The sequence below is a fragment of the Boleophthalmus pectinirostris genome, unplaced genomic scaffold (assembly GCF_026225935.1).
Source record: "Boleophthalmus pectinirostris isolate CB_2022bp ecotype Guang Dong unplaced genomic scaffold, ASM2622593v1 HiC_scaffold_16, whole genome shotgun sequence".
Taxonomy (NCBI): domain Eukaryota; kingdom Metazoa; phylum Chordata; class Actinopteri; order Gobiiformes; family Gobiidae; genus Boleophthalmus; species Boleophthalmus pectinirostris.
In genome coordinates this window covers 37859796-37883302 of record NW_026571095.1, presented here as the reverse complement: position 1 = coordinate 37883302, position 23507 = coordinate 37859796, and the positions used below count along the sequence as shown (strand labels likewise).

General features: G+C 44.8%; 2 protein-coding genes across 2 annotated transcripts in view; both read right to left on the bottom strand.

The window, feature by feature from the left end:
• LOC129408281 (integrin beta-1-like) overlaps positions 1–15282 on the bottom strand; it is a 25345-nt gene extending 10063 nt beyond the window's left edge. The window contains exons 1-4 of the mRNA XM_055151425.1: positions 14973–15282; positions 5928–5991; positions 5418–5506; positions 572–794 (exon numbers count right to left, since the gene is read on the bottom strand). Of these exons, the coding sequence (XP_055007400.1) occupies positions 572–794; positions 5418–5506; positions 5928–5991 (376 nt within the window). The 5' untranslated portion in view covers positions 14973–15282. The remainder of the gene's footprint in view (positions 1–571; positions 795–5417; positions 5507–5927; positions 5992–14972) is intronic.
• A 5295-nt stretch (positions 15283–20577) lies between these two features.
• Positions 20578–23507, bottom strand: part of LOC129408397 (neuropilin-1a-like) — a 5722-nt gene continuing 2792 nt past the window's right edge. The window contains exon 3 of the mRNA XM_055152005.1: positions 20578–22459. Coding sequence (XP_055007980.1) covers positions 22191–22457 — 267 coding nt within the window. The 5' untranslated portion in view covers positions 22458–22459 and the 3' untranslated portion in view covers positions 20578–22190. The remainder of the gene's footprint in view (positions 22460–23507) is intronic.

Genomic DNA, 23507 nt, shown 5'->3' with positions numbered 1-23507 from the left:
AACCAGGACTAAACCAGGACTAAACCAGGTCTAAACCAGGACTAAAACCAGGACTAAACCAGGACTAAAACCAGGACTAAACCAGGTCTAAACCAGGTAACCAGGACTAAACCAGGACTAAACCAGGACTAAACCAGGACTAAACCAGGTCTAAACCAGGTCTAAACCAGGAAAACCAGGACTAAACCTAAACCAGGACTCTAAACCAGGTCTAAACCAGGTCTAAACCAGGACTAAACCAGGACTAAACCAGGACTAAACCAGGACTAAAACCAGGACCAAACCAGGTTCTAAAACCAGACTAAACCAGGTCTAAACCAGGAACCAGGACTAAACCAGGACCTAAACCAGGTCAGGACTAAACCAGGACTAAACCAGGGAACAAACCAGGGACCTACCAACCAAACCAGGACCAAACCAGGACCAAACCAGGACCAAACCAGGACCAAAACCAGGACAAAACCAGGACCAAACCAAACCAGGTCTAAACCAGGACCAAACCAGGACCAAACCAGGTCTAAACCAGGACTAAAACCCTAAACCCGGTCTAGACCAGGTCCAGACCTCGTACCAGATCTGAGGGTGAGCGTGAGCTTCTGCGGCTGGATCTGGGTGATCTGCTCGGGCTTCAGTTTCTCGGTGGAGTCCTTCTTGCGGTTGGTCACCGGTTGGTCCTTGTCGACTCTGGTGCTCCCTCGCGGGTTCTCGATCTTCTCAGGAGGACACTTGCGTTGGGCGAGGGACTGCAGGTCGTCGCATCGGGTCGACTTGGCTTCGCCGACGCTCAGGAAACTCTGAAGGAAAAACAAAAGGGTCAAGAGCCACGGAAGAAACCCAAGACCGAAATCTGAGCTTCAACTGCAGCACGAGGTTTTGGAGAGAAACCTTCTGACTGTGGTTTGGTCTCCACTGCGAAACGTTCTAGTCTCCACGGAGAAAAGCATCTGAAGGACCTTCCACCGGAAAAGTTACACAATGCAGCTTTAAACGAATCTGAGAAACCGTTTCAGGACACGACTGCAGAGCCTCAAACCACAGGACGAGAAGATTTTTAAGATTTATTCTGGAGATGTCTGGAGATGTTTTTGGAGATGTTTTGGAGACTGGAGATGTTTTGGAGATGTTTTGGAGATGTCTGGAGATGTCTGGAGATTTGTTTTGGAGATGCTGGAGATGGAGGATGTTTTGGAGATGTTGGAGATGTCTGGAGATGTTTTGGAGTTTTGGAGATGTTTTGAGATTTTTTGGAGATGTTTTTGTTGATGTTTTTGAAGATGTTGGAGATGTTTTGGAGATGTCTGGAGATGTTTTGGAGATGTCTGGAGATGTTTTGGAGATGTTTTGGAGATGTTTTGGAGATGTCTGGAGATGTTTTGGAGATGTCTGGAGATGTCTGGAGATGTCTGGAGATGTCTGGAGATTTTTTGGAGATGTTTTGGAGATGTTTGGAGATGTTTTGGAGATGTTTTGGAGATGTCTGGAGATGTTTTGGAGATGTCTGGAGATGTCTGGAGATGTTTTGGAGATGTCTGGAGATGTTTGGAGATGTTTTGGAGATGTTCTGGAGATGTCTGGAGATGTCTGGAGATTGTTTTTGGAGATGTTGGAGATGTTTGGAGAGAGATGTTTTGGAGATGTTTCTGGAGATGTTTTGGAGATGTTTTGGAGATGTCTGGAGATGTTTTGGAGATGTTTTGGATGTTTTGGAGATGTTTTGGAGATGTTTTGGAGATGTCTGGAGATGTTTTGGAGATGTCTGGAGATGTTTGGAGATGTTTTGGAGATGTCTGGAGATGTTTTGGAGATGTCTGGAGATGTTTTGGAGATGTTTTGGAGATGTTTTGGAGATGTTTTGGAGATGTCTGGGATTGTTTTGGAGATGTTTTGGAGATTTGGAGATGTCTGAGATGTGGAGATGGGAGATGTTTTGGAGATGTTTTGAGAAGAGATGTCTGGAGATTTGGAGATGTTTGGAGATGTTTTGGAGATGTTTGGAGATGTCTGGAGATGTTTTGGAGATGTTTGGAGATGTTTGGAGTTTTGGGAGATGTTTGGAGATGTTTTGGAGATGTTTTGGAGATGTCTGGAGATGTTTTGGAGATGTTTTGGAGATGTCTTGGAGATGTTTTGTTTTGGAGATGTTTGGAGATTGGAGATGTTTTGGAGATGTCTGGAGATGTCTGGAGATGTTTTGGGGATGTTTTGGAGATGTTTTGGAGATGTCTGGAGATGTCTGGAGATGTCTGGTGATGTCTGGAGATGTTTTGGAGATGTTTTGAAGATGTCTGGAGATGTTTTGGGGATGTTTTGGAGATGTTTTGGAGATGTTTTTGGAGATGTTCGATGTTTTGGAGATGTTTTGGGAGATGTTTTTTGGAGATGTTTTTTTGGAGATGTTTTGGAGATGTCTTGGAGATGTCTGGAGATGTTTTTGTTTTGGAGATTGTTTTGGAGATTTTGGAGATGTTTTGGAGATGTCTGGAGATGTCTGGAGATGATGTCTGGAGATGTTTTGGAGATGTTTTGGAGATGTCTGGAGATGTTTTGGAGATGTCTGGAGATGTTTTGGAGATGTCTGGAGATGTTTTTGATGTCTGGAGATGTTTTGGAGATGTCTGGAGATGTTTTGGAGATGTTTTGGAGATGTTTTGGAGATGTTTTGGAGATGTCTGGAGATGTTTTGGAGATGTTTTGGAGATGTTTGGAGATTTTTGGAGATGTTTTGGAGATGTTTGGAGATGTCTGGAGATGTTCTGGAGATGTTTTGGAGATGTCTGGAGATGTTTTGGAGATTTTGGAGATGTTGGAGATGTCTGGAGATGTTGGAGATGTTTTTTTGGAGATGTTGGAGATGTCTTGGAGATGATCTGGAGAGTGGAGATGTTTTGGAGATGTTTGGAGATGTTTTGGAGAATGTTCTGGAGATGTCTGGAGATGTTTTGGAGATGTTTTGGAGATGTTTCTGGAGATGATGTTTGGAGTCTGGAGATGATGTTGGAGATGTTTTGGAGATGTTTCTGGAGATGATGTTTTGGAGATGTTTTGGAGATGTCTGGAGATGTCTGGAGATGTCTGGAGATGTTTTGGAGATGTTTTGGAGATGTTTTGGAGATGTTTTGGAGATGTTTTGGAGATGTTTGGAGATGTTTGGAGATGTTTTGTGTTTGGAGATGTTTTGGAGATGTTTTGGAGATGTTGGAGATGTTTTGGAGATGTTTTGGAGATGTTTTGGAGATGTCTGGAGATGTTTTGGAGATGTTTTGGAGATGTTTTGGAGATGTCTGGAGATGTTTTGGAGATGTTTTGGAGATGTTGGAGATGTCTGGAGATGTTGGAGATGTTTTGGAGATGTTTTGGAGATGTCTGGAGATGTTTTGGAGATGTTTTGGAGATGTTTTGGAGATGTCTGGAGATGTTTTTGTCTGGAGATGTTTTGGAGATGTCTGGAGATGTTTTGGAGATGTTCTGGAGATGTTTTGGAGATGTTTTGGAGATGTTCTGGAGATGTTTGGAGATGTTTTGGAGATGTTTTTGGAGATGTTCTGGAGATGGAGATGTCTGGAGATGGAGTTTTGGAGATGTTTTGGGGATGTTTTGGAGATGTTTTGGAGATGTTTTGGAGATGTCTGGAGATGTTTTGGAGATGTTTTGGAGATGTTTTGGAGATGTTTTGGAGATGTTTTGGAGATGTCTGGAGATGTTTTGGAGATGTTTTGGAGATGTTTTGGAGATGTCTGGAGATGTTTTGGAGATGTTTTGGAGATGTCTGGATGTTTTGGAGATGTTTTGGAGATGTTTTGGAGCTGGAGATGTTTGGAGATGTTTTGGAGATGTTTTGGAGATGTCTGGAGATGTTTTGGAGATGTTTTGGAGATGTCTGGAGATGTTTTGGAGATGTTTGGAGATGTTTTGGAGATGTTTTGGAGATGTTTTGGAGATGTTTTGGAGATGTTTTGGAGATGTTTTGGAGATGTTTGGAGATGTTTTGGGAGATGTTTTGGAGATGTTTTGGAGATGTCTGGAGATGTTTTGGAGATGTCTGGAGATGTTTTGGAGATGTCTGGAGATGTTTTGGAGATTTTGGAGATGTTTTGGAGATGTTTTGGAGATGTCTGGAGATGTTTTGGAGATGTTTTGGAGATGTTTTGGAGATGTCTGGAGATGTTTTGATGATGTTTTGGAGATGTCTGGAGATGTGGAGATGTTTGGAGATGGAGATGTTTTGGAGATGTTTTGGAGATGTTTTGTCAGATGTTTTGGAGATGTTTTGAGATGTGGAGAGATGTTTTGGAGATGGAGAAGATGTTGGAGATGTCTGGAGATGTTTTTGGAGATGTTTTGGAGATGTTTTGGAGATGGAGATTTTGGAGATGTTTTTGGAGATGTTTTGGAGATGTCTGGAAGATTTTGGAGATGTTTTGATGTCTGGGAGATGTTTGGAGATGTTGGAGATGTTTTGGAGATGTCTGGAGATGTTTTGGAGATGTTTTGGAGATGTCTGGAGATGTTTTGGAGATGTTTTGGAGATGTTTTGGAGATGTTTTGGAGATGTCTGATGTTTTGGAGATGTTTGGAGATGTTTGGAGATGTCTGGAGATTTTTGGAGATGTCTGGAGATTTTTGGGAGATGTTTTGAAGATGTCTGGAGATGTTTTGGGGATGTTTTGGAGATGTCGATTTTTGGAGATGTTTTGGAGAGTTTTGGAGATGTTTTGGAGATGTCTGGAGATGGTTTTGGGATGTTTTGGAGATGTTTGGAGATGTTTTGGAGATGTTTTGGAGATGTCTGGAGATGTTTTTGGAGATGTTCTGGAGATGTTCTGGGATGTTTTGGAGATGTTTTGGAGATGAGATGTTTGGAGATGTTTTTGTTGAGGATGTTTGGAGATGTTTTGGAGTGTCTGGAGATGTTTTGGAGATTCTGGAGATGGAGATGTCTGGAGATGTTCTGGAGATGTTTTGGAGATGTTTTGGAGATGTCTGGAGATGTTTTGGAGATGTCTGGAGATTCTGGAGATGGAGATGTCTGGAGATGTCTGGAGATGTTTTTGGAGATTTTGGAGATGTTTTTGGAGATGTCTGGAGATGTTTGGAGATGTCTGGAGATGTTCTGGAGATTTTTGGAGATGTTTTGGAGATGTTTTGGAGATGTTTGGAGATTTTGGAGATGTTTGGAGATGTTTTGGAGATGTTTTGGAGATGTCTGGAGATGTTTTGGAGATGTTTTGAGATGTTTGGAGATGTTTGGAGATGTTTGGAGATGTTTTTGGAGATGTTTGGAGATGTTTTGGAGATGTCTGGAGATGTTTTGGAGATGTTTTGGAGATGTTTTGGAGATGTTTGGAGATGTTTTGGAGATGTTTGGAGATGTTTTGGAGATGTTTTGGTGACATTTGGAGATGTTTTGTTGTTTTTACCTCGTCCGTGCACCAGCCGCACGCCTCCGACACCTGGATACACTCTCCACACGACTGAGCATTGGCCTTAAGACAAATACTGCCCTCTGCTGGAACAAAGAGGAAACACATCAGACTGAACCAGGATCTAAACCAGGACTAAACCAGGACTAAACCAGGTCTAAACCAGGACTAAACCAGGACTAAACCAGGTCTAAACCAGGACTAAACCAGGACTAAACCAGGACTACCAGGTCTAAACCAGGACTAAACCAGGACCTAAACCAGGTCTAAACCAGGACTAAACCAGGTCTAAACCAGGTCTAAACCAGGACTAAACCAGGACTAAACCAGGTCTAAACCAGGTCTAAACCAGGTCTAAACCAGGTCTAAACCAGGTCTAAATTTAAAATGGTGGATAATGAATCGCAGACTGGTGACTGTTGTTTTGTAGTTTTTTTCGTGACGTCTGTGAAATGAAACTAAACTCAAACATCTGAGTTGAATCTGGAACATGAAGTCAGGACGAACCTTTCTGAGCCGCCGAGGGTCTGAGGAGCAGAACCGCAGACGCACACACCAACGTCAGCCACATCTGGAACAAAAAACACACACAAACATCACACAAACATCACACAAACATCACACAAACATGACACAAACATGACACAAACATGACACAAACATGACACACAAACATCACACAAACATCACACAAACATCACACAAACATCACACAAACATCACACAAACATCACACAAACATCACACAAACATGACACAAACATGACACACAAACATCACACAAACATCACACAAACATCACACAACATGACAAAACATGACAAAAAACATCACACAAACATCACACAAACATGACACACAAACATGACAAAAACATGACACAAACATGACAAAAACATGACAAAAACAAACATGACAAAAACATGACAAAAACATGACAAAAACATCACACAAACATGACACAAACATGACACAAACGACACACAAACATCACACAAACATGACACACAACATGACAAACATGACACAAACATGACACAAACATGACAAAAACATGACAAAACATGACACAAAAACATGACAAAACATGACACAAAAACATCACACAAACATCACACAAACATGACACACAAACATGACAAAAACATGACACAAACATGACAAAAACATGACAAAAACATCACACACACAAACATGACACAAACATGACACACAAACATGACACAAACATGACACAAACATGACACAAACATGACACAAACATGACACAAACATGACAAAAACATGACACAAAACATGACACAAACATCACAAAAACCACACACAAACATCACATAAACATCACACAAACATCACACAAACATGACACAAACATGACAAAAACATGACACAAACATGACAAAAACGACACACAAACATCACACAAACATGACACAAACATCACAAAAACGACACACAAACATGACACAAACATGACACAAACATCACAAAAACGACACACAAACATCACACAAACACAAAAAACATCACACAAACATGACACACAAACATCACAAAAACATCACAAAAACAACACACAAACATGACACAAAAACAACACACAAACATGACACACAAACATCACACAAACATGACAAAAACATGACAAAAACATCACAAAAACCACACAAAAACATGGCACAAACATCACATAAACATCACACAAACATGACACACAAACATGACAAAAAACACACACAAACATGACAAAAACATCACAAAAACAACACACAAACATCACAAAAAACATGACAAAAACATCACAAAAAACCACACAAAAACATGGCACAAACATCACATAAACATCACACAAACATCACACAACATGACAAAAAACATCACAACAACATGACACAAAACATCACAAAAACACAAAACACACAAACAATATACATATATTTTTTTTCTATAAAAAAAAAAAAAAAAAAACAAAGGTTTTTTCAGTTTTATTTTGAAAAAAATGGGGAAAAAATGACAGATAATACTCCCTACAACTGTACAACAACTCACCCTTATGTCACAGATAATACTCCCTACAACTGTACAACAACTCACCCTTATGTCACAGATAATACTCCCTACAACTGTACAACAACTCACCCTTATGTCACAGATAATACTCCCTACAACTGTACAACAACTCACCCTTATGTCACAGATAATACTCCCTACAACTGTACAACAACTCACCTTATGTCACAGATAATACTCCCTACAACTGTACAACAACTCACCCTTATGTAACAGATAATACTCCCTACAACTGTGTTTTTTTGCTAAAATAAAACACTGTGAAACTGTATTAAACTCACCTTAATTTAATTTTACATTTTGTTTCTTATTTTCAGCGTTTGTCTTTTTTGAAGTGCAGCAGGTAGTTTTACTCAAATCATGATCAAACTTGAATAATTCTCTAGTAACTCCCTGCGGGGACAGAGATGTTTAATGCTGCACTGTGGAACATTGCGGGTAAAGCAACAACGTCTCCATGGAAACAAACAACAAACGGTGAGCGGGAGACCGGCACAAAAGGACGACGGACGCGTTTATTTTACGTCTGAAATCGTGAAGTTTGGGGATTTAAAATGATCTGCAGACAGGAGCAGACAGGAGCAGACAGGAGCAGACAGGAGCAGACAGGAGCAGGCAGGAGCAGACAGGAGCAGACAGGAGCAGGCAGGAGCAGACAGGAGGAGACAGCAGACAGGAGCAGGCAGGAGCAGACAGGAGCAGACAGGAGCAGGCAGGAGCAGACAGAGCAGCAGGCAGCAGAGCAGCAGGAGCAGACAGGAGCAGACAGGAGCAGACAGGAGCAGACAGGAGCAGACAGGAGCAGACAGGAGCAGGACAGCAGACAGACAGACAGGCAGAGCAGGCAGGAGCAGGCAGGAGCAGACAGGAGCAGCAGGAGCAGACAGGGACAGCAGGGCAGACAGACAGGAGCAGACAGGAGCAGGCGAGCAGCAGCAGACAGGCAGCAGCAGGAGCAGAGAACAGGAGCAGACAGGCAGACAGGCAGGAGCAGGAGCAGAGCAGGCAGGGACAGGGCAGACAGGAGCAGACAGGAGCAGACAGGAGCAGACAGACAGAGGCAGGAGGCAGACAGGACAGAGCAGACAGGGAGCAGACAGGAGCAGACAGGAGCAGACAGACAGGGCAGGCAGGAGCAGACAGGAGCAGACAGGAGACAGACAGGGGCAGGCAGGAGCAGACAGAGCAGACAGGAGCAGACAGGAGCAGGCAGACAGAGGCAGGGAGCAGCAGAGCAGGCAGAGCAGACAGGAGCAGACAGGAGCAGACAGGAGCAGACAGGAGCAGGCAGGAGCAGGGCAGGAGGCAGGCAGGAGCAGCAGAGCAGACAGGAGCAGACAGGGGCAGACAGGAGCAGGCAGGAGCAGGCAGGCAGCAGAGACAGGAGCAGACGTCAGGTCTTGTTGGTCCAGACTGAATCAGGGTCTTATCTGGAACTCAGTGACCTCACCCAGGATCTGACTCACTCCTCCTCCTCCTCCTCCTCCTCCTCCTCTCCTCCTCTCCTCTTCTCGTTCTCTCTCTCTCTTCTCTTCCGTCACTTCTCTCTTTTCTCTCTCTTTTCATTCTTTCTCTTCCTCGTCTTGTTCTCGTTTCTCTCAGAGGAAGTGACTCACACTGGAACAAACAAAATACAAAAACCCCCCTGACCCCGCCCCCTCCTCACTGACCCCGCCCCCTCCTCACTGACCCCGCCCCCTCCCTGACCCCCTGACCCCGCCCCTCCCTGACCCCGCCCCCTCCTCCCTGAGAGTCAGTGATGTCATCAAGAGTGAACTAATCAAGACCAAGACCAGTCCAAGACCTCTGAGGGTCCTGAGACCGAGACAGACCGAGACGAAGGTGAGACCGAGACGAGACCGAGACGAAGGTGAGACCGAGACGAGACCGAGACGAGACCGAGACCACAGGGTCCCAAGACCAAGGCAAGACCGAGATGAGACCGAGACCGAGACAAGACCGAGACCAAGACCGAGACCAGACCGAGACGAAGGTGAGACCGAGACGAGACCGAGACGAAGGTGAGAGAGTCCCAAGACCAGGCAAGACCGAGAAGACCGAGACCGAGACAAGACTGAGACAGACCGAGACAGACCGAGACCAAGACAAAACCGAGACAAGACCGAGACAAGACCAAGACCACAGAGTCCAAGACCGAGACAAGACCAAGACAAGACCGAGACCAAGACAAAAACCGAGACAAGACCGAGACAAGACTGAGACCACAAGAGTCCCAAGACCAGGGCAAGACCAAGACAAGACCGAGACCAAGGCAAAACCGAGACGAGACTGAGACGAGACCGAGACAAGACCGAGACAAGACCGAGACAAGACCGAGTCCACAGGGTCCCACGACTGAGACAAGACCGAGACAAGACCGAGATGAGACCGAGACAAACGAGACAAGACCGAGACAAGATCAAGACAAGACCGAGTCCACAGGGTCCCACGACTGAGACAAGACCGAGACCACAGAGTCCCAAGACCGAGACAAGACCGAGACGAGACCGAGACCAAGACAAAACCGAGACAAGATCGAGACAAGACCGAGACGAGACCGAGACAAGACCGAGACAAGACCGAGACCACAGAGTCCCAAGACCAAGACAAGACCGAGATGAGACCGAGACAAGACCGAGACAAGACCAAGACCACAGAGTCCCAAGACCGAGACAAGACCGAGACGAGACCGAGACCAAGACAAAACCGAGACAAGATCGAGACAAGATCAAGACAAGACCGAGACGAGACCGAGACCGTAGGGTCCCAAGACCGAGACGAGACCGAGACGAGACCGAGACCAAATGCACTCAAGTCCGAGTTTTTAGGCTACGAGTAACAACACTAGAGTCAGATGCCCTCCCATGACTCAACGATGAGTTTAAAGAGTCTGTCAGGAGTCAACGCTCGGGTCGTCGTGTTCAGGTGTGTGCTCGGGTCTGTGTTCAGGTGTGTGCTCGGGTCCTCTCGTGTTCAGGTGTGTGCTCGGGTCCTCCTCGTGTTCAGGTGTGTGCTCGGGTCCTCCTCGTGTTCAGGTGTGTGCTCGGGTCCTCCTCGTGTTCAGGTGTGTGCTCGGGTCCTCGTGTTCAGGTGTGTGCTCGGGTCGTGTGTTCAGGTGTGTACGGGTCGTCGTGTTCAGGTGTGTGCTCGGGTCCTCCTCGTGTTCAGTGTGTGTGTGCTCGTGTTCTCGTGTTCAGGTGTGTGCTCGGGTCGTCGTGTTCAGGTGTGTGCTCGGGTCGTCGTGTTCAGGTGTGTGCTCGGGTCGTCGTGTTCAGGTGTGTGCTCGGGTCGTCGTGTTCAGGTGTGTGCTCGGTGTGTGTCTCGTGTTCAGGTGTGTGCTCGGGTTCTTGTGTTCAGGTGTGTGCTCGGGTCCTTGTGTTCAGGTGTGTGCTCGTGTTCAGGTGTGTGCTCAGGTGTGTTCAGGTGTGTGTTCAGGTGTGTGTTCAGGTGTGTGCTCGGGTTCAGGTGTGTGCTCGGGTTCAGGTGTGTGCTCGGGTTCAGGTGTGTGCTCGGGTTCAGGTGTGTGGGTTCAGGTGTGTGCTCGGGTTCAGGTGTGTGTTCAGGTGTGTTGTGTGTTCAGGTGTGTGTTCAGGTGTGTGTTCAGGTGTGTGTTCAGGTGTGTCTCGGGTTCAGGTGTGTGTTCAGGTGTGTGTTCAGGTGTGTGCTCGGGTTCAGGTGTGTTCAGGTGTGTGTTCAGGTGTGTGCTCGGGTCGTCCTCTTGGCTCCTGTGTCTCTTCGGCTGAAGTGAAGTTATGAGGCGAGGCTCTGAACAAGCACAGACCTGTTCACCAACACCTCCACGTCCCGCACGCACAACACAAGAACACCACAAAAACACACTAAAACACACTCCAAAAACACTCCAAAAAAAACACACTAAAAACACTCCAAACTCACACCAAAAACACACTAAAAACACACTAAAAAAACACACCAAAAACACACTAAAAACACTCCAAAAAACACCACAAAAACACACTAAAAACACTCACCAAAAACACACCAAAAACACACTAAAAACACACTAAAAACACTCCAAAAACACACTAAAAACACACTAAAAACACTCCAAACTCACACCAAAACACACCAAAGACACACTAAAAACACACCAAAAACACACTAACAATCACACTAACAATCACACTAAAAACACTCCAAACTCACACCAAGAACACACTAAAAACACTCCAAACTCACACCAAGAACACACTAAAAACACACTAAAAACACACCAAGAACACACTAAAAACACACTATCACACTAAAAACACTCCAAACTCACACCAAAAACACACTAAAAACACTCCAAACTCACACCAAAAACACACTAAAAACACACTAAAAACACGCTAACAATCACACTAAAAACAATCCAAACTCACACCAAAAACACACTAAAAACACTCCAAACTCACGCCAAGAACACGCCAAGAACACACTAAAAACACTCCAAACTCACGCCAAAAACACACTAAAAACACTCCAAACTCACGCCAAGAACACACTAAAAATCACACTAAAAATAGACAAAGAAACACTAAAAACACAGTGTAAACTAAAAATCACACTAAGAAATACACTAAAAACACACTAACAATCACATTAAAAACACACTTAAAATGACACCAAAGAAACAACAAAAACACACTAAAATCATACTAAGAAACAAATTAAAATCACACAAAACAGTAAAAAAAAAAAACACACACTAAAAATGACACCAAAGAAATATGCTAAAAACACAAAAAATACTAAAAACACACTACAAAAACACACTAAAAACACATGAAAAACACTAAAAATCACACTAAAAACACACAAAAAAAACTAAAAACACTAAAAACACACACACACACACAAAAAAAACAACATTAAAAAACACTACAAAACAGACCAAAGACTGGGACTAGACCAGGACTATAGCAGGACTAGAGCAGGACTAGATGTGGGACTAGACCGGGACTAGATGTGGGACTGGGACAGACTAGATGTGGGACTAGATGTGGGACTAGATGTGGGACTAGATGTGGGACTAGATGGGGACTAGATGTGGGACTAGATGTGGGACTAGATGTGGGACCAGACTGGGACTAGATGTGGGACCAGATGTGGGACCAGACCAGGACTGGGTCGGGTCCAGACGGTCTGACACTTGTAAACATGAGGTTAATCACTGTAGTTCAGTTGAGGTATTTCCTGTCCTGGACTCGTCACACTTCCTCGATTCATCACTGCAGCCGGAGTTAAAGTTACACTGAGAACATCTCCATGGAGACAAGCAGACGGAAAGTCCCACAGTAAAGCTTTATGATGCTGTCTGGGAGGTTCCTTTTGCCTTTAGTCTGAACTTTATGTTGAAATATTTCACTTTAAAAATAGATCAAGTGTTTCCCTAAAGAGACTAAACCAGAACTAGACCAGGACTAAGGACTACAAGGAGCCAGAACTGAACCAGGACCAAAACCAGGACTAAAACCAGGACTAAAACCAGGACTACACGAGGACTTCGGCCCGGTCTCGTTCTTGACTCTACTCCTGCTTAAGTTTCAGGAGAAAAGCCAAACCCAAAGAGCTGAGGTCAACCGCTGTGGTCTGGACTTAAGACCAACGTTTATGGACTACAGAGACCAGACCAAGACCAGACCAAGACCAGACCAAGACCAGACCAGACCGAGACCAGACCAAGACCAGGGTTAAACCGGGATTAGACCAGAACGAGACCAGATATAAACCACGGCTGGACCTCAGACCACAGTTTATGGACTACAGGACCTGAAGAAGACCAGGACTAGACCAGGACTAGACCAGGACTAGACCAGGACTAGACCAGGACTAGACCAGGACTGAAACAGGACTGAAACAGGACTGGAGCAGGACTGGGGCAGACTTGGAGAGGCCTGGTCCTGGTCCAGGTCCTGGTCCAGGTCCTGGTCCTGGTCCAGGTCCAGATGTGGTCTGACACGTGTGAACATGTGTGTGGTTAAACACAACTGCAGTTTGTGGTTTCCTGAAAGTTCTTCTCACTTTTTCTCATTTTTCAATGTTTTGTTGTTAAAAACTTTTGTTAAAAACTAAAACAAAAAACGAAGTCTAAGGTGAAGTTTTAAAATAAGAATAATTCATCTGAAATTCATTAAAAAGTGGATTTGTTGAAGATAAAAACTCTCCAGAAAAAGTCACACTCAGACTTGTGGTTTCCTCAAATGAACTTTACTCAAACCAGGACTAAACCAGGACTAAACCAGGACTAAACCAGGACTAAACCAGGACTAAACCAGGTCTAAAACCAGGACTAAACCAGGACTAAACCAGGACTAAACCAGGACTAAACCAGGTCTAAAACCAGGACTAAACCAGGACTAAACCAGGACTAAACCAGGACTAAACCAGGACTAAACCAGGACTAAACCAGGACTAAACCAGGACTAAACCAGGATTAAACCAGGACTAAACCAGGTTAAACCAGGACTAAACCAGGACTAAACCAGGTCTAAACCAGGTCTAAACCAGGACTAAACCAGGACTAAACCGGGACTAAACCGGGTCTAAACCGGGACTAAACCAGGTACTAAACCCTAAACCAGGACTAAACCAGGACTAAACCAGGTCTAAACCAGGACTAAACCGGGACTAAACCGGGACTAAACCGGGACTAAACCGGGTCTAAACCAGGACTAATCCAGGAAACAGAACCACTTGTGTAAATTTTAACACTCGGTGAGTAAACAGAATTATCACGAACTTTACGAACTTTGTCTTGAACCAAAACTAAAAAAAAAAAAACTCTTGACTCCTGCTCACAAATAAAACTCTTAACAACTTTAAACATAAATATAAAACAACAAAAATGTGAAAAATGTGCCGTTTAAAAAAAAATAAAAAATAAATCCGACCAAACTGCAGGAATCTGGCGTCGGTAAATATTTGTTCGACACGGGACAGAGAAAGTGGGACACCCCCCTAAACAAGAACATATGGTCACTCCGAATTACTCCAAAAACCGAGAAAAACACGAAATAAAACCTAAAAACATGCTAAAAATGACGTTAAAGTCAAACACCAGCACGTTTTGACGCCGAAAACCGATAAAAAACACCAAAAAACGTGTTTAGAATGTCGGTTTCGTGCGATTAAATGAAGTAATTGGTCCTTAACACGTTTAGGTGAAGTCACTGGGTCATTTTCGTGGCCTACTTCCAGACACGGACTCGACTCGGTTCTATTATTCAAATAAACGCCGGGGTCCGAACGTGACAGTGACTCGGGGACGTTCAGACGCGTGTTTAAGACGCGCCGAACCGTAAATAACGACATTTTTTATCGTAAATCTGCCGCTTTTTCGCCGCTACTTTCCCCCACACCCAAACTTTAGCCCGAGGACACGCATTCCTCCTGCGCCGCTTCGCTCTTTGTTTTCCGCCTCGCGCTGAAATCACGGACCATAAACGGAAGGAAATTACGTTAAAAAATCGCTCTTACCTTTTGTGATTTTTTCCGTGTTTCAGTCCGACATTTGGGTTTTAAAACTCCAGAAAAACTCCAGTGATGTCCAGTTTTCGCGGACGCTTCGCTGTAAGAAAAAAAAAACAAAAAACAACGCACCAAAAACTCGCAGAAACGCGTTTTAAATGAACTTTTTAAGCGTCTAACGTGGCCCAGGTGAGTCCAGGTGAGTCCAGGTGAGTCCGGAGGAGGTTTGTGAGTAAAATAAAGCCCCGGACGTGTGTTTTTGTCGGAGGAGTCGGACTTCAGTGACTCATTTGAGCGGATCTCTTGTTCTGCTGCAGACCCCGCCCACTCCGGAGGTCCCGGCGAGAGCAGCGAACGGGCATCCGGTGCAAATTAAAGGTAGACGCGTGAATAGTAACACCTCTCACGATCACGTGTTTTACTCGTGAAGATTTAAAAAAAAAAAAACAAACAATCGATACATTTTTTATTTAGAAAAGTTCATTTACGGGGTTATTAAAGCTCTACTGTGTAACATTTCCCGTGGCACGTGACAGGTTAAAGTATTTTTTCACCAAAACATAGTGAACATATTTGTATTTAAGTTTTTATTAAAAGTTTTGTCTATTTTTTTTTGAATCTGGTGAAGTTTATCAAATAGAACAGAAGATGTCGGAAAGACGAGTGAAGTTTAAACAAAACGTCAATAAAGACGCCATCTTGGTACTGGACGAACACTGATTTAAATGACAAGACAAGACCTGGTTTAGTCCTGGTTTAGTCCTGGTTTAGTCCTGGTTTAGTCCTGGTTTAGTCCTGGTTTAGACCTGGTTTAGACCTGGTTTAGACCTGGTTTAGTCCTGGTTTAGACCTGGTTTAGTCCTGGTTTAGACCTGGTTTAGTCCTGGTTTAGACCTGGTTTAGACCTGGTTTTAGTCCTGGTTTAGTCCTGGTTTAGACCTGGTTTAGTCCTGGTTTAGTCCTGGTTTAGTCCTGGTTTAGTCCTGGTTTAGCCTGGTTTAGACCTGGTTTAGTCCTGGTTTAGTCCTGGTTTAGTCCTGGTTTAGACCTGGTTTAGTCCTGGTTTAGTCCTGGTTTAGTCCTGGTTTAGTCCTGGTTTAGTCCTGGTTTAGTCCTGGTTTAGACCTGGTTTAGTCCTGGTTTAGACCTGGTTTAGTCCTGGTTTAGTCCTGGTTTAGTCCTGGGTTTTACCTGGTTTTAGTCCTGGTTTAGACCTGGTTTAGTCCTGGTTTAGTCCTGGTTTAGACCTGGTTTAGACCTGGTTTAGACCTGGTTTAGTCCTGGTTTTAGTCCTGGTTTAGTCCTGGTTTAGTCCTGGTTTAGTCCTGGTTTAGACCTGGTTTAGACCTGGTTTAGACCTGGTTTAGTCCTGGTTTAGTCCTGGTTTAGACCTGGTTTAGTCCTGGTTTAGACCTGGTTTAGTCCTGGTTTAGACCTGGTTTAGACCTGGTTTAGTCCTGGTTTAGACCTGGTTTAGACCTGGTTTAGACCTGGTTTAGTCCTGGTTTAGACCTGGTTTAGACCTGGTTTAGTCCTGGTTTAGACTGGTTTAGACCTGGTTTTAGTCCTGGTTTAGACCTGGTTTAGACCTGGTTTAGACCTGGTTTAGTAGACCTGGTTTAGTCCTGGTTTAGTCCTGGTTTAGACCTGGTTTAGTCCTGGTTTAGACCTGGTTTAGTCCTGGTTTAGTCCTGGTTTTGACCTGGTTTCCTGGTTTAGACCTGGTTTAGACCTGGTTTAGTCCTGGTTTAGACAGAGAAGAGGAGGAGGATAGAAGTGGTGAAGTGTCAGAGTTGATGTTTGTAAAATGAACAGTGACACCGTGTGGACGAAGACGGAACAACAACTCAGAGTTAAACACACACACACACACACACACACACACACACACACACACACACACACACACACACACACACAACACACACACACACACACACACACACACACACACACACACACACACACACACACACAACACACACACACACACAACACACACACACACACACACACACACACACACACACACACACACACACACACACACACACACACACACACACACACACACAACACACACACACACACACACACACACACACACACACACACACACACACACACACACACACACACACACACACACACACACACACACACACACACACACACACACACACACACACACACACACACACACACACAACACACACACACACACACACACACACACACACACAACACACACACACACACACACACACACACACACACACACACACACACACACACACACACACACACACACACACACACACACACAACAGACCAGGCCGTCGTGTTGTGTCCTTGGGCCAGACACTTCCTGCTCCACTGAGTTTTTACAGAAGAACCAGTCGTGACCAGTGAGAGTTTTTCTGAAAACATTTATTTCTGCGTTTCTTTGGAATGTGGCGTCAGTGATGAGACACAGAACCAGAAAACTCTCCAAACATTTAAAACACGGGTGAGTCTGAGTGTGTGTGTGTGTGTGTGTGTGTGTGTGTGTGCGTCTGTGTGTGTGTAAAAGGCCTCTCCTCGTCACCGTGGCAACAAACACAAACCACACTTCAGATTTTACAAACGAGAAACCGAAAAAGGACGAATCAGCAGCGAAACACGAGTCAGAATCATTCAAATTACAATTCAAATTCTGTTCTAATTAAACTGTTCAAAATGTTTTAGTTTAGTTTTTAAAGTTTTAACTCCAAAAATGAGGCGAAATTTGAGTTTTTCAGTGAGATTTTGTGTTTTTAGTTTTTTATCTGAGAAGAAAAATGAGACACGACGTTCCATTTGTTATTTTGAATTTCAATCAAAACAAAAAACAAAAAAATGTGAAAACAGTTTATTAAATTTTTTTGTATTCATATATTTAAAAAAATAGATTTCGACCTCTATTTACAATATTTAATTTAAGTTCATTTCAATAACACCAATCAAAAAACTGTCTCGGTGTTTTTAATTTAATTTTTAGATTTTATTTTCTCTGTTTTATTTCAAGTTCTGCTGCTGGAAGAGAATAAAATATCAAAAAAAATCTAAATTTCAAAATTGAAATACGAACTGAAATTGTTTTTTTAATATAAACTTTAAATTAAATATTGGAAATAAAAATCTGGGTGTCGTTCCTTAATTTGTTTTTCAAAATAAAACCAAAAATAAGAAAATGAAAGAAAAAAAATCAACAATTTTCTTCATTATTTGTCTGCAAAATCAAAATAAAAAAACAGATAAAGATTTGATTTTTTCAGTTTTTGATTTTGTTTTTAAATGAAAAATGGACTGAACCATTTTCAGTCCTGGTTTGGTCCCAGTCCCAGTGCTGGTTCCTGGTCTCAGACTTGGTCCTGGTCCTGATCTCAGTCCCGGTTTCAATCACATTCTGGTCCCAGTCTGGTCCCAGTCTAAGTCCTGGTCTAAGTCCCGGTCTAAGTCCTGGTCTAAGTCCTTGGTCTCGTTCCGGTTTGGTCCCGGACCTGGTTCAGATGTGGTTCAGTTCCTTCTCTGTTTTTTTTTTTTTTTTTTTTTTTTCATTTTTCATTTAAAAACAAAATTGAAAACTAAAAAAAAAAAAAAATCTTTTTTTTTTTTTCATTTTGGTTTTGGAGACAAATAATGAAGTTTTTTTTTTTTTTCATTTTCTTATTTTTGGTTTTATTTTGAAAAACGAATGACCCTTGTGATTCCTCGTCTGATCTCGTCCTTTTTCGTTTCGGTTTCGAGACGTTACAAAAACATTTCTGCAAATATGAATCTCAAATCTACAAGATCAGAATAAAAAACTTTTATCAAACACGAACTCGACTCCGGCTCCTCCTCCGACTCTTTTTATAAAAACATTTAAATACAATCAGTGCAACAGCTCCGGGCCGCAGCCTCCGCCCCGTCTCCACGGCGACCGCAGCCTCCTCCCCGTCGCCACGGAGACGGGGGAGGAGCTTCCTGTTGCCGCGGCGACGGACCTGAACTCTTAAACAGAACAGAATACTGAGGTAAAAATCTCTCTTTATTTATTTACAGGTTTTTCTTTCTTTTTTCCGTCTTTCGAAGCTGAAATGTTCGATATAAAAAGTACGACCCTGTGAAAACGTTCCGCTCCACCTCGTGATGTCATCGTGTGGTGATACAGGAAGTGCTCCGTTCTGTTTTTAAAGTCAACCCGTCTGTTGTAAGTTTGTTTTTCAAAATAAAATCAAAAATAAGAAAATGAAAAAACAGATAAAGGACTGAACCAGACCAGACCAGGACCAGGACCAGACCAGGACCAGACCAGGACCAGACCAGGACTGAGACTAGGACCAGACCAGGACCAGACCGGGACCAGACCAGGACTGAGACCAGGACTGAGACCAGGACCAGACCAGGACCAGACCAGGACTGAGACTAGGACCAGACCAGGACCAGACCAGGACCAGACCGGGACCAGACCAGGACTGACAGACCAGACCGGGACCAGACAGGACTGGACTAGGACCAGACCAGGACCAGACCAGGACCAGACCAGGACTGAGACCAGGACCAGACCGGGACCAGACCGGGACCAGACCAGGACCAGACCAGGACCAGACCAGACCTGAGACCAGGACTGAGACCAGGACTGAGACCAGGACCAGACTGGAACCAAACCTGGACTAAGACCGGGACTGAGACTGGAGGCTGGGACCGGGACCAGGACTGAGGACCGGGACTGAAAACGGTTTAGTCCTTGTTTTAGTCCTGTCTTAGTTCTAGTTCAGTCCGTTATCTGTTTTTTTTTTTTTTTCCATTTTTCATTTAAACACAAATTTCAAAACTTAAAAAAAAACGAATTATCAGTTTTACCTTTTGTTTTTTTTCATTGAAGAAAATTTTTTTTTTTTTTTTCATTTTCTTCTTTTTGGTTTTATTTTGAAAAACCAACGACCCACAGATTAAACTCCACACACCTTCACTAGAATCATTATGGATCGTTTCACTACAGGAACAAGGAGCTGCTCACTTTGAAACCTCCCACTCGATGACATCACGAGGTGGAGCAGAGCGAGAGTCCGTCTGGACAGAGGAGACGCTGCGGCTCAGAGTTTCTTCATAAAACACAATATTCAACTTATGTACAAGAACGAGCCAGGGCCCTACGAGTCCGGATCCAGACCCAGACCTGGTCCAGACCTGGTCCTGGTTTAGTCCTGGTTTAGTCCTGGTTTAGTCCTGGTCCAGACCTGGTTTAGTCCTGGTTTAGTCCTGGTTTAGTCCTGGTTTAGTCATAATCTCATGTGGCAAAAAAACAATCTTTATTTCATGAATTTAATCTTTACTTTTGTCCCAGAGTCTGTAACGAGCACGAGACCTGTCAATCTGGTTCAGTCCTGGTTCAGTCCTGGTTTAGTCCTGGTTTAGACCTGGTTTAGTTCTGGTTTAGTCCAGGTTTAGTCCTGGTTCGGGCTGTAGGACCCTGGTGTGTGATGAAGCACAAACAAAAGGCAGAAACCAAAGGCACTGAGTGAAGAAGAAACACTGATCCAACACAAACACACACACACACACACACAACACACACACACACACACACACACACACACACACAAACACACACACACACACACACACACACACACACACACAACAGACACACACACACACACACACACAACACACACACACTCGATACTCGATACCGATTCTGATCTCACGATGAAAATAAAACTCTTTCTTTAGACGATTTCCTGTGATTTTACACTTTAAATGATAAAACTTTATTTTCTGTTTCCATGAGTCTTTACGTCTGTGTGAACCTGGTTTAGATCTGGTTTAGTCCTGGTTTAGTCCTGGTTTAGTCCTGGTCCATGACTCCTTCTATCTGTGTAATCCCTCTGTGATCCAGATCTAAACCAGGTCTAAATCAGGACTAAACCAGGTCCGGGACCAGACCGGGAGCAAACCAGGACTGAGGCCAAGACCAGACCAGGACCAGACCAGCCCGGGACTGAGACCAAGACTGGGACCAGACTAGACCGGGAGCAGACCAGGACTGAGACTGGGACCAGGTCTAAACCAGGACTAAACCAGGTCCAACACATTTTTAGTATCGATATTTGCGAAAAACGAGGATCTTGTTTCGATACACACACACACACACACACACACACACACACACACACACACACACACACACAGACACACACACACACACACACACACACACACACACACACACACACACACACACACACACACACACACACACACACACACACACACACACACACACACACACACACAGACACACACACACACACACACACACACACACAGACACACACACACACACACACACACACACACACACAGACACACACACACACACACACACACACACACACACACACACACACACACACACACACACACACACAGAATCAGGTTCCTTCGTTTCAAAATAAAACACAAACTTTATCGAAGTGTTTTAAACTGAAAGTGTGTCGTCGTGAACAGCAGCGAGAGACAAACACAGACACCGAGCTAGTACAGGCCGGAGGGACGAGGGCCGAGGGGGGCGGGGCTAAGGGACGCAGGGGGCGGGGACAGGTGGGACAGTCCTGGTGTAGTCCTGGTTTAGCCCTGGTTTAGTCTTGAGTACTAGTTTAGTCCTGGTTTAGTCCTGGTTTAGTCCTGCAGCAGCTCGTCCCTCCGGCCCTTACAATCTTAGCATCGAACAAAACAGTGAAACAATCGGTGAGAGGGACACGTCACGTCCCACAAAACCAACGCCGGAGCGAACCTCCGGAACGCCGGAGCGAACCTCCGGAACGCCGGAGCGAACCTCCGGAACGCCGGAGCGAACTTTCAAAATGCCGGTGGCCTCTTTTTTGACCAATCCCAGCGCAGCGTCCGTCCCCCCGGCGCGTACACTGAGGTCGTCCTTTCGGCCCGTACAGTTTGAGTGTTGTTGTGAACAGCGCCCCCTGCAGCTCCTGCGGTGCCGCTCCTGAGAAGAGAAAGCGCCCCCTGCTGTCCTTAACGCGGCACCGCACCTCGCTCTGTCCTGCTCTCTGATTGGCCCACGGAGCCGCAGACTCTCTCCTCCCTCTGATTGGTCCTTGAGCCCGCGGCCCCTCCCTCTTTCCTCCGATTGGTCCTTAGAGCCCGCGGTTCCGCCCTCGTCTCCCCGATTGGTCCCGGAGGCCGCGGCCCCGCCCCCCGCCCTCACGCCTCGCTGTAGTTGCTCTGTGCGGCGAGTTTGTCCTTCTTGAGCTTGACGCCGTCCACCAGTTCGAAGTTGTAGTTCTCGAGGGCGGAGAGGTTCCTGTCGCTGAGGCCGCCCTGAGCGCAGGCGCAGTACAGCACCACGCCGCAGACGGCGCCCACGCACACGCCCAGCGCCGACATGGCGATGATGGTGATGAGGATGGGGTCCAGCGTCTTCAGCATGTTGCCGGGGGCGCCGAGCTCGCTGCTCTCAGACGAGTCCATCGCTGAAACACAAACACCACAGAAACACCAAGTTTTACTCAAACCTCTAAAACTGCGCTCAGAGTCTCACGCCGCCGTCCCACGTCTTTATACTCGAGGACACAAGGACACAGTTTCATTTCTCTCCAGCTCGAGGTGAGGAATCACAAAACACTAGACGATTTACAAAAACCTTGGAAGTGTGAGTTCGAGCACCAGCCAATCAGAGAAGAGACAGACGTTCTGTGTTGGCAATGACTCCCCAGATCAACGCGGATTTAAAGTCGGAACAAAGAGAATGTTTGGTGAATTTATCAAGAGGAAAGACGTTATTGTTGTTCTTCCTACGGGATTTGGGAAAAGCTTCATACACCAGTCGGCCCTGACAGATCCATGAGTCACCCTGCCTTCCATTTTCCTTCTGAATCAGTTTTCCAAGGAAGTTGCCTGGCAACAGGCGTGACACAGCGCTTTTCCTGGGAATCAGAACTTGGTGACAGAAAAAGTCGACCGAGTAAGGATTCCGAGTCAGAGGTCAAGACGGCTCTGCCCACTGTGACGTGCAAATATGAAGTGTTTTCATTGTGTTTGGACTTTGGGGTTTAAATGAGTTTCAGTCACTGAACGACTTTACTTCGTCTGTTTCTGTGTCTGTGGGTTTGGGAGTCGTGTCGTGGTGAGGTTTTCCGAGTCCGAGCTCGGACATCGAGTCAAATCTGAGGTCCCAGTGGGAGTCAGAAGAAAATCAAACGTAGGATTAGTGGATCATTACAAACGTCTCGACCAAACAGCAGCGCCTGGTTCAATAAAAAAGTCCCCGCCTCCTGTCAAATGAACGAATCCTAATGCTGCAGGTCACACGGTTTACACCAAGTGAAACCGACTCACGAATCAGACTAGAGGAACATGACAACGGTTCATATTTTTACCGACTGTGTTTGACCACAGTGTGAACAAGATAAGAATGTTCAGTCGGCTCCTGAACTACATGGACCATGATCCTTTGCGGTCGCGTCGTCGGCCTGTGTTCTCACTGTGGACTTTAAGTCTGAGATCTAGAAGCATTTTGTT